The 17737-nt window shown below is 44.7% G+C and overlaps 1 protein-coding gene across 1 annotated transcript in view; it reads left to right on the top strand.

Annotated features, from left to right (window-relative positions):
* Positions 1–16199, top strand: part of chd7 (chromodomain helicase DNA binding protein 7) — an 81777-nt gene extending 65578 nt beyond the window's left edge. The window contains exons 26-41 of the mRNA XM_031735419.2: positions 859–948; positions 2639–2742; positions 4413–4542; positions 4813–4928; positions 5789–6191; positions 6299–6507; positions 6598–7584; positions 8976–9142; positions 10148–10402; positions 10576–10746; positions 11130–11363; positions 11446–11661; positions 11813–11953; positions 12057–12161; positions 12244–12424; positions 12559–16199. Coding sequence (XP_031591279.2) covers positions 859–948; positions 2639–2742; positions 4413–4542; positions 4813–4928; positions 5789–6191; positions 6299–6507; positions 6598–7584; positions 8976–9142; positions 10148–10402; positions 10576–10746; positions 11130–11363; positions 11446–11661; positions 11813–11953; positions 12057–12161; positions 12244–12424; positions 12559–13622 — 4573 coding nt within the window. The 3' untranslated portion in view covers positions 13623–16199. The remainder of the gene's footprint in view (positions 1–858; positions 949–2638; positions 2743–4412; positions 4543–4812; positions 4929–5788; positions 6192–6298; positions 6508–6597; positions 7585–8975; positions 9143–10147; positions 10403–10575; positions 10747–11129; positions 11364–11445; positions 11662–11812; positions 11954–12056; positions 12162–12243; positions 12425–12558) is intronic.
* The last annotated feature ends 1538 nt before the right edge of the window (positions 16200–17737 follow it).

The following is a 17737-nucleotide window of genomic DNA, read 5'->3' as shown; positions in this document are numbered from 1 at the left end:
TTCTCGTTTGTCACGTATTTATTGCTTCATTTCTAGGGTTTACATTATTTTTGTATCTGAAGCCTCATGGTCAGGAAAAACAAGCAATTTGAAAATGTCATGGGAAACTGAGGCATTGTGCTGACATTTAATATGGTTGTTAATGTCTATTTAAAGTTTTGAAAATAAATCACTATCAGGCCAACTGAGTTTTGAGGTGATGGCTTTTTACTAGAAAATAGCACACAACAAAATTTATCTTCATCCATGCTGGGTTGGTGCTGCACTTTTGGTGCACGCTGTCTTGGCTGCAGTGTTGTCTGTGCATTTAAATCCTAATTTTAAAACTTTGTAGGCACATTGTCAATGCTGCCATGTATGTATTAGCTTAATGAAACCTAGCTAGCCACCATTTGGCAGATGTGCCATTCTATAACGATCCTTCACTTCAGACCATCCGAAAATCTGCTGCCGTTTCAACTTGAGTTTTAGCTGTGCTCAAGTTTTTGTTTTTTAAGTACTTAGCATGTCATCTTTTAATAAACGAGCTTTTGTTGCCTCTCCACCTCTGATAATGCCTGGATCCTATGTTTGCTTGCAGAGCTTGGTTCACAGTGTCATTCACATCATATCACTGCATTGGAGTCGAGGAATATTGGTTGTTTATAACAGTCACTGGTGCCTCTGTTTGTTTTCCTTTAAAACTGAAGGAGCATTTGGATCCAGAAATCCCATCAAACACTTGAATAATGGAAAAAGCAATTAATAGAGGGTTTGAAAATGTTGCCTCATTACGAGTTTTTTTTTTTTTTTTTTTCCTCCTCTTTCCACCAGTACCTCACAGAGCCTCATCGCTAACTCTGTCCTCCTCGTCCTCAGGGTCCTGCTGAGAGTGAGAATGCTGTATTATCTGCGACAGGAAGTTATAGGTGACCAGGCTGAGCGCATCCTGGACGGTGCAGACTCCAGGTCAGTAGACTTTCTCAGTGCTATTTTCTCATTCTTCACTTTATTGGACAATATCTTTACACACTACAGAAGAATGATTTGCACGCACAAATCTTTGTTTGGTGTCTTTTGTTGCTCTCACAAGGCCGTTCTAAATTATTTTGGCATTGTAAATAGTCTCTTAAAAGTTCAGGTATCTTGAGCCTGATCAGTGATCAAATTTAATTAAAATGCTGTAATTGACATAAAAGACACACCCAAGGCCCTCTGCCTTTGTGAAATCTTGCTTTTCCTGCATTTTCTCATGAGGACGTTGGATGCGAGTCAAAGGAAATAAACACAATAAATACCCTGTGCATGAGAGTGTTATTCCTAGAGGAACTTTGAGAGGAATGGAGAGGCTTCATGTATTGGATGCATTATGAAAGTGAGATCAGAGGCGGATATTTATATGAACTTGTGATGAATTATTACTCAAGTATATTTCAGGCTGTTCTAGTGGCCTCTTTGGCAGGGTTCTTTCTATTCTGACAGACACAACACTCAGTTACTTTATCAGGGGACCGGTCCTTTTATCACACTTTGACCCATTTAGAAGTTTTTTGACAAGCTGTTGCCTATTATGATTTGGCACAAGGCCTCATGGTGCAGAGGTGTGGATGTGAAGGTTAGACATGCTGCTCACCTCAGCAGTCAGCTTCATCTTACTCTGACAGCTCCTTCATGGCTTCCTCCTTTCTTTTCTGTCATACTACCCTTTCCTTGCCATCTGTCCATCCCTGCCTTTTTCTGAAGTGCACTTAAGTCTCTCATCAGCTCCCATCCTCCTTCCCATCACCCTGCCACCCAGATGTGAATGCATTTATAATGTGGAACACATGCACTTCATGTTGATCTCTCCCTCCCCTTCCCCTCTGTCTGTGTGTGTGTGTGTGTGTGTGTGTGTGTGTGTGTGTGTGTGTGTGTGTGTGTGTGTGTGTGTGTGTGTGTGTGTGTGTGTGTGTGTGTGTGTGTGTGTGTGTGTGTGTGTGTGTGTGTGTGTGTGTGTGTGTGTGTGTGTGTGTGTGTGTGTGTGTGTATCAGCGCGTGCCAGACGTGAGCATACGGGGTGCCATCGTGCCAACATATGCCAGGGGGATTTAGCATGCCAGTCTTGGAGAGTGTGTGTGTGTGTTGCCAAGGCTGGGAATGCTGCTGTTTGCAGAGATAAGGGACCTTTTCCCCAGGTTTTTCTCTCTCCTCCTGTCATGCTCTGTCTTTCTGCTCCATTGTGTATTGTACCCTTTTCTCTCTGTAACTAGCTGAAAACGCTGTGTTTGGCGCTACAACATAGAAGAGTAATTGAAAGTATTCAGCTTATTTACAGGCATGGACAAACCAGATGTCTGGGTTTGGTTTGGAGGGGGGGTGGATTTAACCCACCCCGCCCCCCTCGCAAGGTCTTAGGCTGAGTTTAGGTACCATGATGGTAGCATCAGAATGTTGTTGTTCAGTTGTATCAGGGTATCTTAGCTGAATAAACTGAACCTACATACAGCTTTACTGTGTTTTAATACCTGCTTACAGCTGATCGAGCTCCAATGGCCTATCGTCTCAACCTCTCTGCCTTTTTCTCATGCTCTCTTTGAAATTGAAATAAAGATTGATTCAGTACTAGATCAAACTGAGCCTGCAGAGTTTATTCAGTTGACATTGTTTATCTCTGCCACAGTGTGCTGGACATCTGGATCCCCCAGCCATTTCATGCTGAGGTGCCGGCTGACTGGTGGGACAGTGAAGCTGACAAATCCCTGCTCATCGGCGTCTTCAAACACGGTAGCTTTTTTTCACGTTGCCTATGCACACAGATCCACACCCTCCAACATGGCAGCCATGAGACTCACAGATAACATGTCAGCACCTACAGACAAACTCCTGCTGCATCCAGGCACAGTGAGCATCACAGGAGCACGCACGCACACAAACAAACACTACTGTCGAAAGTATTCGTCCCTCCCACTTCTGCTGCCACCAGTTGATTGGTGTTGCTATAGTGATAGCTGTACACTGCTGGTCTGCTTGGTGTGCTGTTGGGAGTATGGTTGATGGCTACTTTCGCTACTCTGTGTGTGTGTGTGTGTGTGTGTGTGTGTGTGTGTGCGTGCGCGTGCGTGTATGCTCTGTCTTAGTCTAGTTTGAGAGTTTCAATAAGAAAACCTCTGTTAACTGTGGAGCTGGTTGTTTAGTGCATCATTAATTGACCAGTGGCCCAACTTTAGGAGCAGACTGCATGTGAGTGTAAGAGACAGACAGGGAAGAGTTAAGCGTGTGTGCGCGTTGTGGATGGAGACCCTCATTCATATTAATTTGGCATAATTCTCGTAATTTTTCCATCATTGCCACCTTCTATGATTCAATTAGGACACACACACACTCACACACAGGAATACAAAAGGGCTCACCCGTAGTTAATCATAATCCTCATTCACTCAGGAGGGCCTTCGGGGGGAATATAAAACACACACACACACACACACACACACACACACACACACACACACACAGGTTTGTATGCAGACACAGATTGTGCCACAGAAGACAGTGTTACACATATGCACAGGAAGACTGATGGCCTATAAAGACCCCAATGATTAAGTTTGGCTGCAGGGACAGGGGTGTGTGTGAGACAGAGATGTTGGGAACAATGTGTGACATCTCTCCTAATTGAAATGTGGTGGAAAGAGAGAAGGAATAAGGGATAAGCGAAAGGTTAAAGAAGAGGTGGTGCAGTTGTTACTGCAAGCCTCCTCTTCATGCTCCTCCCACCCTCCACCCCACTCTTCTGTATTTTCCTCTCATTCCTTCGATTTTTCTCACCCGTCTTTCTCTCTCCTTCCTGATGTCTCAGTAGGATCTGCACATTCTAATCTGTTCTGCCTGAACGCTCCTAACGGACAAACACACACACACACAGTTTCTCACACTCACTAGCTCACTTTCACAGACTCTATGACACACGCACACACACACTCTCTTCTCTCTTTTTCCTTTCCATCCCTCCTTGCTCCCTCTCACCCCCTGTTTCCCCTCTGACACAAATGAGCACCTGCAGGCTCACTTGGATAAGCACACATGCACAGGCAAGAGCATGGGCAAGTGTACACACTCAGAAGCGTGCACGCACAAACACACAGACTGTCTTATCAGCAGCTGGCTCCTGGGGTCTGCCCTTCTGCTGCTGCTGTTGTCTATTCCTTCATTTAATCTGAAGAGTGTGTGTGTGTGTGTGTGTGGCATTCTGCCTGTTTAGTATTGAGCTAGAAAGCTCAACTTCTCTCTCACCCACCCTTGTAGGAGTTTGCCTGTAGCTGGGTGTGTCTTGAAGGGAAAACCTCTTAGTCTTTCTTTTCTAGTTTTGACTATTCTAATCTAGTCTCTGTCCTCCCACACCTGCAGGCGTGGATTTCTAGTGTCTGTGTTTCTCATGCCTTTCTCTTCCTCTTTAGGCTATGAGAAGTACAACTCAATGCGTGCTGACCCCGCCCTGTGTTTCTTGGAGCGAGTGGGCATGCCAGACGCCAAAGCCATTGCTGCTGAGCAGAGGGGCTCTGACATGATGGCAGATGGTGCTGAGGGGTAAGAAAGCAGGCTTCACTGACCAGCAGCTCTTTACTCTCCTGTCCTTGTAGTATTGTCTGTTTTAGTCCCCATCTCTGTGTTTGATTAGTCACATTGTAATGCCCTTTGAAGTTTGTCCCATTTCCCACTCTGTTGTAACACTTAAGCTTCTTCAAGTGGTACTCAGAACTCCTGCACGGCCTGGAAATGATCTGATTTAGAGTAACAAAGGAATGAATCGGTCTTCCAGAAGGTGAATTTCTAAGTTTTCCCTGTGACTTTCAACAGTGAGGATGAGGATCCCGAGTACAAGCCGCTGCGGATGCCCTTTAAAGACGACATGGATGACTTCACCAACTCTCCACTTGATGACAAAGATGAGGGTGTAGAAGGAGAGAATGAAGGTAAACTCCATACATACAAAGAGACGAGGGGGTGAAAGGTGGTTATAACGCACCTACTGACTAATTTGGTAGGTTCCCATCAGTTTGTCGTAAGGTCAGTAGACTTAAACCCTGTGGATCGTTTAATGGCGTTAGTCTTCTACCTGTTACCTTTTCACACAGGTTGAAAAACCTAAAAAATGCTTCGTTTTTTTTCTAATGAATTCATGTCCAGAAAGATCGGAGACCTAAATGAGAAAAAAAATGTTAATGTGAAAAAGTAGTTTTTGACAAAGTGCTGACTGACTGAAACCATTTGTCATGTGGTTTAATTCCAAAAAATGAAATTTTCAAATGAAGCCGTTTTTTTGGGGGGGGGGGGGAATAATCTATATTATTATAGGGTTTTCACCTTACAGTCTAAAGTGCCTCGAGGGAACTGTTGGTCCTATTTAAATAAAAACTCAACTGACTTGAATTCTCATGTGTCTTATGAGCTTTGAAGCACCACCTACATTCATCCTCTGTCTCAAAAAAGGTGTTTTAACTTCCCTTCTTTTAACTCTACTTCCTTCTGATTTGCTGCCTCTCCGGAGTAAAACATTGCTGACATCACAGATTCAAAAGTAGGAAAAAAAAAAAAAAAACGAGTGCATAGCAGACTGAAGCCTGAGCTTTTGGCTCACAGGAATTACTTGTACAAACTTTAACCATGTTCATTGTGAGCAGTTATCATTGAGACAGAATATTTATGACTGCAAAAAAAAAAGATAAAGTGCAGTGAGCTGCCATTACTGACTATTTATGGTACGCTTTGCCAGAAGCAGCACAGTATAGAACAACTGTTGAACAATGCTGAGATCATTTCTTCTCTCCGGTAGCAAAATCACATGAAAACAGTCAGAGGGCTCCTGCTTCCAATGAGCGGCTCTACTGGCCAGCAGCCTCAGCTCTGACAGCTCGTCTGCGCCGGCTCATCACCGCTTATCAGCGCTCCAACCGGAGAGAGCAGCTTCGCCAGGAGGCACTCAACCGACCTGATGGCCGGCGACGAAGACGCAGGGAGTTCCTGCCTTCCGTTGGTATGGTTACTGAAACGGGAGGAGCAGCAACTTACATCCAAGATGGCGCAGGGATGTTCATGGCAGAAGGAAGCCCATATTTGGCTAAAGGAAGTGCTTATTTTGCCAAAGGTGGACAGTTTATGCCAGAGGCATCTCCAGTGTTGAACGCCAGCTCCCTGGTGTCTGAGGGAGCCATGTACTACAAGGAAAGAAGACAGAGGTAGCGTTTCATTTAGTAGCAAGTTATTATTTATTGAATGCTTCTATGTTTAGACAGTGACTCCCTAACAACAGCCCCCAGTAATGTTCTTTACCTTTCTTTTTCAGATGGACACGTCGTGAAGAGGCCGACTTCTATCGCGTGGTGTCAACCTTTGGAGTCGTTTTTGATACCAAACGTCAGAAATTTGATTGGACGCAGTTCAGAGCCTTTGCTCGACTGGACAAGAAAACAGACGAGAGTTTGGAGAAGTATTACTATTCATTCATCGCCATGTGTAAACGGGTCTGCAGAATGCAAGTCAAGACTGAAACAGGTAAGGTGGACTTGCTGCATGTTTCTTGAGATTGTTTAAACTTGAGTGATGTTTATTTTCCTCATTCTTGTTTGCCTTATTTGTCGTCAGAACTTCCAGACCCTACTCTGATCATTGACCCCATAACAGAGGAGCGTGCCTCTCGGACCCTCTACCGCATCGAGCTTCTCCGCCGCATTCGAGAGCAGGTCCTCCCTCATCCTCTGCTTTCTGAACGCCTCAAGCTCTGTCAGCCTTCCCCAGACCTTCCAGAGTGGTGGGAGTGTGGCCGGCACGACCAGGACCTCCTCCTGGGTGCCTCGAAGCATGGTGTGAGCCGCACAGATTATCACATCTTGAACGACCCTACCTTGGCCTTCCTGGAGGCCCACCAACGCTTTACCAGCCAGCGAGGAGCCAGCGTTAGCATAGGAGCCTCATTAGAGATCACCAAAGCTGGGATGGGAGGGACAGAAAGTACCTCTGCTCCACTCCTAACCCCTGCGGAACTGGCAAGTGCCACAGCTGCTGCCAAAATTGCTGTCAATGCAACAAAAGAGGAGGAGGTGGAAGAGAAGGCTGTAAAGATGGAGGACGAGAAAGCAGAAATGGTGGTGGAAATGGAGGAAGGAGATGCCAACAACATTCCGTGTGCTAAAACTGAAACTCCCAATGAACAGAAGGAACACGAGGAAGAGATCAGAGAAGATAAAGATGAGACCGCTGCATCACAAAGTAAGGAGATCAAGAAAGAAGAGGAGGTCCAGCCAAAGGCAGAAAACGAAGAGCAAGAAGTGCACAAAGAAGAGCAAAGTGGTGAAGACCTGACGAAGCTGACCAATGACCAGGACAAAGACCTGACAGAAGCGAAAAATGGCACACTTGGTGACCAGAAGGACACACCCGCTGAACTCCAACACTCCTCTCCTAAAGCACAACCAGCTCGAAAGACTGCAGAGGAGAAAGATGGAGAAGAGAAGGAGAACCCAGAGTCTCCTAAATCTCCAAAGTCCGCTGACACAGAGAAAAGCCCTGAGGAGGAAGAGGAGGAGAGGCTAGATGAAGATGACAAATCAGAGAAGTCTTCTCAGGCTGAAGGTATGAATGAAGGCCGAGTTAGTGATCTGAGCAGGGATAATAGTTGTGCAACGGATCACAGTTGATCCGTAATCCGAACTGATCCCACTCCACGGTTCGGGACGCACGTGATCTGAAGATTCGAAGAAGAAGGGAAAAGAATTATGTCTATGGTGCGCGTAGTCAGTCTGTCCAGCGATAGTTATAGGGGAGGAGCAGAGGAGTTTGCGGCATTTAAGCAGCCCTTTGCTCCCAATCCGATCGAGCTAAAGCTATTACAAAAGCTACTGGGGTGTTTAGCTGCAGGCGGGAGGCCGTATTCTCTTGTGCAAAACAAGGGGTTTAAACTATGATGAACGTGCTATGTTATCCCGTTGCGCGTCCACTTCAGTGACAAGATCATACCCAGGCATGAATGAGCAGGAAAAGTTTAAAGTTATGGCTGAACTGTCCCAGGCATGTTCTGTTGCCCAACTACAAATGGGTAGACCTCCAGGTCAACGGAAAGCTACGTGAACGTGACCGCTCATTATATCACAGCGGAGTGGTAGATACAAAGCCCTGTACTGTCCTAAACTGCACCTATATATATGTAATTTGTTTTATATATGTATATATATATATATATATATATGTGTATATATATATATATATATATATATATATATATATATATATATATATATATATATATACACACACACACACACACACACACACACACACACACATGTATACTGACTTGAGTTGAATGTTTATAATAGGCAAAAATACTATATATATATATATGTATATGTATATGTATATATATATATGTATATGTATATGTATATATATATATATATATATATATGTATATATATATATATATATATATGTAAATAAGTTAATAAGTAAATGTTCAAATTTATGTCTTCTTTTTTGTGTATTTTTTATATATATGTGTATATGTGCTGATCCACACACACACACACACACACACACACACACACACACACACACACACACACACACACACACACACACAGAAAAGTTGATCCGATCCGATCCGAACCGTGAGATTTTTGATCCGTTGCACCACTAAGGGATAATGTTGAACCATTAGTTCTTCGCCTCATCTCTCTGATAAAACAAATCTAACTGTAGCTTGCACAAATTTCTCTCCTTTCACTTTTGTGTGTTATGACCCTTTTGCTATTGACTTTATTTGCCCTGGTTGTCAGCCACTGTTATTGCTGGGCCTACACTCGGTCACAGGCTCATTAAAACCCTGACGAGTCATGAGGGGAAACACCAGAAATAGGCCCGAGTTCCAGGGGCAAGAGGAAAAAATGAGTTTAGCTCCCTCGATAACAATTCAGAATCTCTTTTTAATTAAGGCTTGTAGCATGACTTTCCTTCTCTCGACACAGTGAGTGCTGCGTCAGAGCAGAAGAACTTTGACGAGGAGAGCATCGCATCTCTGAGCACCTCGGCCCGGGATGAAACCAGAGACGGCTTCTGCCCCGACGACCTGCCAGAAACCTCTGCATTGCAGGCTTTACAGGACCGAGCCTTTGGCTTCTCATTCTGGCCTAAGGTGAGTCTCAAATACTAGCCAACGGATGCAAACAACGGAGGCTGGAATTACATTACAATATAGTAATTTCTCACACGTTAAAGTGAACCGATTATCGGGCTACAGCAGCTTTTCCTGATTCACATTTTATGATTCAGTTTAACTTTCTGCTCCAAGTTTTTAAAGCAGACCCTTTTCTGATTGGCCACCCCTTGGCATATTAGGCAATAATAACCCATAATATCACATACCCAGTCTCCTTAATTTCAGGAATTTAGATTCCAAAGCAGTAATTCTGTCAGTACATGAGTCACATCATGCACACAACACAGTAGCTCTGCTTTTGTTCTTTGCTTGGCTTGGTTGTTCCTATGGAGTCACACTACCTAAACTCAACCCTTTGTATAAACATTCCAAGTCTGAACTGTCAAGATTTGTCAGTTTAATCATGAGACAGATTTTTTTTAATGTGCTCCCTCTTTTTTCTATTTACATATATATTACCTTTTTTTTTTTTTTTTTTTTTTCTCATCATTAATCTTCCCATAATAAACTGAACTGTCCTCCAACTGAAACTGGACCTTTTAAAAACCTGCAACTTACAGTTTGAGGAATTCTTTCTGCTATGTACTGATTTTGTACTGAGTTTTTAGGCCAAGAAATAATCAGAACCAGCCCTACATTAACTGCTTACCAGAAGGAGGATTATGCCTTTTGATCTACTGCAAGGCTTTTAATATGAAACATCTGTGCAGGAAGTGTTTACTTGACAGTAGCTCAGCAGTAATTGTAAAAACAGCGAGTGATTGGAAAGAATTACAGAAGCGAGAGAGATTGATAGATTGATTTTTTTTTTTTTTTTTTTTTTCCTCAAAATGTGCTGAAATATACTTTAGAAAACTGAAACGTAGTCTGATTCTCAAGCAAAACTGTGGTTCTGAGAGATTTACAGTACGCAGGAAACAAAGCTGACAAAGGAACTGACAGAATGATCCATCACCTCACTCGGTTCTCTCTTCCACTCAGGATCGAGTGATGATCAACAGGATGGATAACATCTGCGAGGCCGTCCTGAAGGGCAAGTGGCCTGTCAACAGACGCCACGTATTCGACTTCCCTGGCAACCTCCTGCCAGGACACAGCTCCTCAGCAACAACACCGGCTGCAGCCATGGCGACCGAGAGCCCACTCCAGAGGCGGAGCCTGGCTGAGCTGACAATGGCCGGCATCCATACGCCATTCAGTGGGAGTGAAGATAAAACACTATCACCTCAGGTTCATGTGAGTGTTTGCACACATGTACACTAAACAAGTTCAACAAATGACGTTACCCATTAATAGTATTCTCAGTTTACCATCATCATGTTTTTGGAAATGACGATACTGTGCCAAGCTCATATGTGAAATGCAGTTTTGGGACAGAAAGAGGACTGAGTGCTGACCTATTATTGCAGGAGGAGACTCTGAGCCTGACGGTGCCTCGACAGAGAAGGAGGAGGAGGAAAAAGATTGAGATTGAGGCAGAGAGGGCAGCCAAGAGACGTAACCTGATGGAAATGGTGGCACAGCTGAGAGAGAGCCACGCTGCTGCCGAGTCTCAGAGCCAGGCTATAGACCTCACCAAGGTGCTCACTAACACGTTCAGTCTAGTTACTAGCTCCTAACGATTGAGTCTTACTATTTTTAAACTAAATCACTTCAGTTTTGGCAGGCTACACAGTTGAGCTCAGTCAGCAGTCTTAGCACATCAGCTTGTCTCAGTTCCAGCCTACATCAGCTGATGAACTCAGCAGCATTTCCTCTAATGTGTATGATGTTACACGCCTGCTGTATTTGGCCTTGTTAGCTTTTGTGTGCTACTACAGAGCGATAAAAATTACTTCAGAAGGAATGCCAGTCCTATTTTAACTGAAGTGGTCCTGACAGAATTAAAAATTGTGTATTAATGTTTTTTTGTTTTTTTTAAAAAGTGTAAAAGTTGATGAATTACAACTGATCTGATCTTCAGGGTATACCCCATCACCACAAGGCCTCTCCCTCACTGACCAGCTTCTCCAGTGCCCTGGTGACAAACTCCTCCCTCAAGGCGCAGATGGATTTGCTTCAGCAAGGCCCGGCGACTGGACACCGAGCCAACGGTTCGCTGGAGGCTGACCTGCCTGTCATTAGGAGGAGGCGTGGCCGCAGGAAAAATGTGGAGGGTTTGGAGCTGCTGTTCATGGGCAACAGACGAACAGAAGGGGTATGTAGGATGGCAAATGTGGTCATTTGTGTCATGCACACAGATTGTCAAGGTAATCTTTCCCTCTGCATCATCTTTTCAGGATCATGCCGACGGGGCAAAGGTCTCAGGTGTGGAGGGGCTTCAGGATGCTTCACGTGTCCACAAACCCCGCAATGTCTCTGAGCAGAGCCCCAGTGCCAGATCTCTTGCCTCAGGCAATCTGGAGGAAGAAGAGATGGCGGTTTCCAACAAAGAGCTCGGCGAATGGCTGAGGCAGCACCCAACGTACACCATGGATATGCCTGGTTTCACACCAGTAAGTCCTCCTGTTTTTTTTTTCTGCATTTTTATTTGATAATTACTGTGGATTGTTAAAGCTCAAGCGAGATTATCACTTGATGAATGTTGTGCTGTGACTTGTGGATGAGTTTCTTAAATGTGCCCTGTGTGGTTTTTTTGTGCTACAGAAGAATGAGGACTTGCTGCTGTCTCAGTTCTCTAAGCCTAAGCAGAAGCGCCATCGTTGTCGAAACCCCAACAAGATAGACATCAACACACTGACGGGGGATGAGAGAGTGCCTGTGGTCAACAGAAGAAATGGACGCAAGGTAAGCTAACACTGCCGCACTATGACTGCCTCTCCAAGATAGTCTTTGTTTCAGAAAAATGACATTTTCAACACCAAACTCACTTCATTTTCCTGTTTTCTAGATGGGTGGAGCCATGGCTCCTCCAATGAAAGAGCTTCCCAGATGGTTGCTGGAGAACCCAGAGTTTTCGATTGCTCCTGATTGGACAGATATCGTCAAACAGTCGGTGAGTAACGAAGGCGCAACCTACGCTTGGTGATAATGTAGTTAACTGAAGTTTTTACTTAAGAAAATCCTTGTCTACACAGGGTTTCCTCCCTGAAGCGATGTTTGACCGCCTTCTGACTGGCCCTGTAGTCAGAGAGGAGGGCGTCCGCCGTCGGGGGCGTCGCCCCAAATCTGAGATCGCCAAGGCAGCTGCTGCTGCACAGGCGGCTGCTGCAGCTCAGGCTGCACAGGCTTCACTGGCCACGGCTGCTTCATCAGCAGGTACGAACCAACCAACCGTCTGGCATGTGGATCAGGCAGGAGTGTGTCTCAGTACAACTCGATTTGAACCCTCACTCACTGTGTGTGTGTGTGTGTGTGTGTGTGTGTGTGTGTGTGTCTGTGTCTGTCTGCAGGAGGCATCAACCCTTTGCTGTTGAACAGTCTGTTTGGAGGGATGGACCTGTCTTCTCTCCAGAGCCTTCAGTCTCTCCAGTTAGCTGCAGGTCTGATGGCCTTCCCTCCTCCCACAGATCCCAAACAGGCCGCTGCCAATGCCGCCGCCGCCTCCATGCTGCCTCTCATGCTGCCCGGCATGGGAGGCCTTCCCAACATGGCCACCGCCCTACCCAACATGTTCAGCCTCAGTGGGCTCTTTGGTGGTAACCTGGCAACAGCCACGGCCGCCGCCCCAGCTGCACCCAACTCCACAGTCACCACCACAGCAGGCAAAACGAACGGAACAGCCGAAGGAGAGGGAGGAGACGGTGGCGAAACAGCAACCACAAAGAGGAAGAGGGAGGGAGAGGAGAAAGATGAAGCAGAAAACTGCAATGAGGCGGGAGAGGACGAGGAGGCAGCTGAGGGAAACGAGGAAGGAGTGAAGAAGGCAAAGAGGAAGAAGATGGAGAAAGAGGGGGAGGATGGGGCAGAGAAAACTGAGGCATCCCTCAGCGAAGACGCCGTGGCGCCTCAGATCCCACCTGCCGATTCGTCAGCAGAGGCAACCATCAACGGTGACGCTGCCACCCTGCTGGCTGCGGCTGGCATGTCTGCTAACACCCTGGCGTTCAACCCCTTTCTTCTCTCCACCATGGCCCCTGGTCTCCTCTACCCGTCTATGTTCCTACCCCCAGGCCTTGGAGGGCTCAGCCTACCGGGCTTCCCCACCGCCTCCAACCTTGCTGAACTACAGAGTGCAATGGCTGGAGCGCTGGGGGGCAGTGCTGGGACTCCAAATGCCCTAAGAGACCAAGAGAAGGAGGACAAGAAGGCAGATCTGAAAGCAGCAGGAGAGGAGGAGGAAGAGGGAGAGGATGAAGAAGGAGGAGGAGAGAGTGACTTAGCTGAGGAGAAGGAGGGGGAGATGAGAAGTGAGGCTGATTATTCAGCTTTAGAGGATGGAGGGATGGGCGAGGAGGAGGAAGCGGCGGCGGCAGAGGAAGCAGCAGCATCTTCACAGAAGGACAAGAGTGACTGAACTAAAATGCAAAACTGACTGGCCTTGGACATTTCTTCACCTCCTCCACCCACCACGTTTACACGCCTCCACCAGAAATATCCAAACTATTATAAATTCTTTTTTTTCCTTTGCATTGTTGTTGATGATTTTCTTTCACTTTGTTGTTGTTTTTTGGCCAGTTATATTTCCTATGCGTCAGAGAGAACGAGGTTTGTGCGTGTTAAGTTAAATCTTTCTGATCAATAGTGTAGTCAGGGAAAATCCTCACAGCCGCTCGCCGAGTGCTCGGCTGCTCTTCAAAGACTGTTTCTTTCTGTCTGGTTGGCCTGTGTGCACACACTGTGAACGGTGCACCCACGCTTCCCTCCCGCAATCCCTCAAACAAGACTTCACAAGGGTTCCGGTAGTACTACTATTATTATTATTATTGTTATTATTATCATTATTATTATTATTATTATTATTATTGCTGCTTTCAGCTCTCAAATGTTTTTTTTCTTTGCCTTCTCCTTTTTTCCTTTTTTTTTTCGTCTGGACTGTTTTGTTGTTGTCGGCAGCATCTCATCAAAACGAGAAGCATCCGCTGCCAACACTTTTTCCAGCGTTGAAGGGGTGTACTGCGAAGTTGGAGGAGCCTAAAGCCAGAAACTACACTGTTTTAGGAAGTCTGACACAGAATATTCACTCAGTGAGATTCTTTGAATTATTTTGCATTGGTGTCAAAACCTTAATGCAGACTTTATCATCATGTTTAAATTGATTGGTTTGAGGTTTATCACCTCTAATGTGTAGCCATCACCTGAGCGGTAGAATAACTACTTAACTTAAATGACTGTACATTAAGATGGATCACATTTTTGATCACTCACACAGCCTTAAGCAGAAAGGGTCATGGAAGAGTTGAACCGTCTAATTCAGGGTTTGAGGTTGCTTTGCAGTGCACCCCCGTGAGCTTGAAAGAAAAGGAAAAAAGCATTACAGCTAACCCGACTGTCTGTCTGACAAAGCTGCTGCAAAAGGAATTGTGGGTAATGGAGTCGAGCTGTTCTTACTCAGAACAGATTTTAAGTTCTCACATATCAGACCAGGTAGATGAGGAGGAGGAAACAAAACCAGACTGGCCTAAAGGAAGAAGAAGGAAAAAAGAAAAAATCTCAGTCTCACACACTGACTTCCACAACACACACATCCAACACGTACTTGATCATTAGCTGCACACGCTCTTTCAGGTGTCCACCACTACACACTCACTCACACACACACACACTAACCTCTTTCTCTGTCATGTGACTGTTTCTGGGAGGACTGTTTCTCTTTGAGTGTGTGTGCTTGTGTGCACGCTGAACCAATACTGTTAAAACCCAGTCCCACACTGAATATCAGTCTCCGGTCTTTCCATTGCCACATCTTAAAACCTTCTTCCCGCTTCAAGGCGCCTGGTTTTGGCTCGGGGGGTGGCGAGCGGGCTGGGTCTGACACCAATCAGGTTTTTTCTGATTGGTCCACTTCGTGCTGCTGAAACCAGGCGTCCTCATTTGGGAGGCTTCTGTAAATGGATTTTGGAGAGGTGGTCTACAACGGGATGCGATGCTTCAGGTTTATTCTTTAAAGGGGGGCAGCACGTTATAAATGCTTTGTTTTTGTTCTCTTCACCTCCTCCCGGTAGTTCCAGACCAAGTGCTGCTCCCTGGCGACCTTCACTTTAAAGACTGTTGCTTTAGTCACACACTGACACCAGGCCTGGCCAACGCAGGACTGAGACACATTTTCAGCAGAGTTGGAAAATTGCATTTTCTATATGAAGTTCAACTCTTCTCACTGAGTATGTTTGAAATACTTGAAAAAGCGCGAGCGGTGCTTGATTTTCCGTTCCCCCCGAGGCCAGTTCAAGTGTCTGATATGAATCAAGTGCTGCGAGTGGTTCAAATATTTGAGAGTACATTCAAAGACACACACACTGTGGCCAGGTCTTGTTTTTTTTTTTTTTTTTTTTTTTTTTTAACATTTGCTCTCACAGCCAACCCAGCAGATGCAGAGAGAGGGAAGTGGGTTAGAGGTGAGGGGAACACCTTCCCCATCAAAGATCCCCGTTCTCCTCTCTAACGCTGAGACAGCAATAACCAAGGCAGCTTTTGAATGTTCCAGCATCACTCTCCCAACACACACACACACACACCACACACACACACACACTATAAATAACCACAAGTGTCGTAAGAATAGAAAAACAAAACTAAAACTGTAAATGATGACAAATAAGTACTGCAATCAATTTTGTCTCACGCTGTTCCTGTTGATGCACTGGTGTTAAAGAGTTAAAATAATCAGGTACCTTTATTACTTAGCTACTTTTCTTGAAAAAAAGGACTTTTTGTTACTTTTAGCCAGCAAGCTGAAGAGCATTACCTCAATTCTTATCTAGCCTTGAAGTTTACAGACATACCATGTAAATGTTTTTTCCTCTTTTTTTGGTGTGTGTCTTTTTGTTTTTTGTTTTTATTTCTTTTGTTTTGTTTTTTGAGACATCATGTATGATGAATTGTAGCTATGATGCTTTTAATAAAAGTGAATCATGATATTCGCCTAGGAAACCAATCCTCAGCGTGTGTCTCATCATTTGCCTCGCTGCACTTGAATAAATGTTCAGGGTTTTTGTTTTTGTTTTTTATAAGAGCTTGTGTGAAGAAACTAATCTCTGGGAGTCATTACAGGAAGTTGTTTGTTTTTCCTTAACAAATGTTAAATGCTATTGTATTGACCTTTGAGTAAAATTAAAGTTGGTACCAAATAAGGGCCTAACTTATAAAAAGTTAGACATGATGTTTTTATTTTTTGAGAACTTAAATGAAAGCTGAAGGGACCAAAATATAAGATTAAAGTTTGGGTTGTTTTTTTTTTTTAAATGGGACTCTTGTGAACACGGCACCAGACTGAGGACCTGTCCAGGATATGCCTGGCCCCGACAGCTGGTGTAGTCCAGTGACCACGAATTAGTTAAATGTAAGAAGATGGACGTGAAAGCCACTATAGTAGACTCACAGAAAATTAGCCCTTTAAGTCTTGATTTCTAGCATATAAAGTTGAATCTAAAGTAGAATTCCCTTTGCAAAACTGATTGATGCTACTGAGATCATCATCCCTCCAGCTGCGGACTTTGACCTGTTTTGTCAAACTAAGGCCCGGTGAGCAATTCTCTCATTTTGATCTCATCTCACCATAATTTTATCATCTGCTCAACTCTAACCGTTGCAGCTGATGCTAATTCTCTGACCAGTAGGCTGCTTAGATATTAGATAAAATATACCTACAGTACCATGAGTGTGAATACAGTTTGTACAGTGTGTCACTAAAGCCTTAAAAACCTCTTAGTTGCCCCTAGAGGATCCAGTGGTCATTACACACAAGTGGAACAGGTCAGAGAGGTCAGACCTTTGGTTGGATGCTGGGATCATACAGGAGTGTGAGTGCAGAGTGTGACACCATAAATGAGGAAAATACTAAAAGTTGAATTAACGGCCGTTTATCAATGCCCAAGTACGCGAGTACGTACTCGCCGAGAACGCACGGGAGTACGTACCTGCCGAGAACGCGAGCACGGACTCGTGGGCCGTTTCTCAATTCTCAAGTACGCGAGCACGGACTCGTGATTTGTACAGTCGGAACACCAGCGTACGTGATGATGTCACAGGTCCGGAGTTTTTACTGCCGTCCCCTCTTAATTTAACTGTGAGTAACATGTTATGAAGCTTAACTTTAATCACAGCCAAACCGGTTTACTCAGGAACAAATAAAACACTGAAATAAACCAAACATTAACATTTAGAAGTGATCTAAGTGACTTATATATCATTTTTAACCTCAGTAGTGTAACCTCTATTAATAAAAATAGTGTACATGTACATACGTGTACATACCTTAATAAAAACAAGCAGGTGAGATGTTAGAACGCTTTTATTTCTATTTTAGTGGACACTCAATACTATAGACAGCTGCTGGGGTTTCTTTAACCTGAGTAGTGAGAGGACCGTGAGCAGGGGGGGGGGACGATGTGCCGGGAGTCCGCTGTTGAGTTTTGGACGAAATGCATTCTGGGATATATAGCTGTCCCAAGTCTACACCGATGCATGCTCGAT

The sequence above is a fragment of the Oreochromis aureus genome, linkage group 18 (genome assembly GCF_013358895.1).
Source record: "Oreochromis aureus strain Israel breed Guangdong linkage group 18, ZZ_aureus, whole genome shotgun sequence".
NCBI lineage: Eukaryota > Metazoa > Chordata > Actinopteri > Cichliformes > Cichlidae > Oreochromis > Oreochromis aureus.
This window is presented reverse-complemented; position numbering and strand designations above follow the sequence as displayed.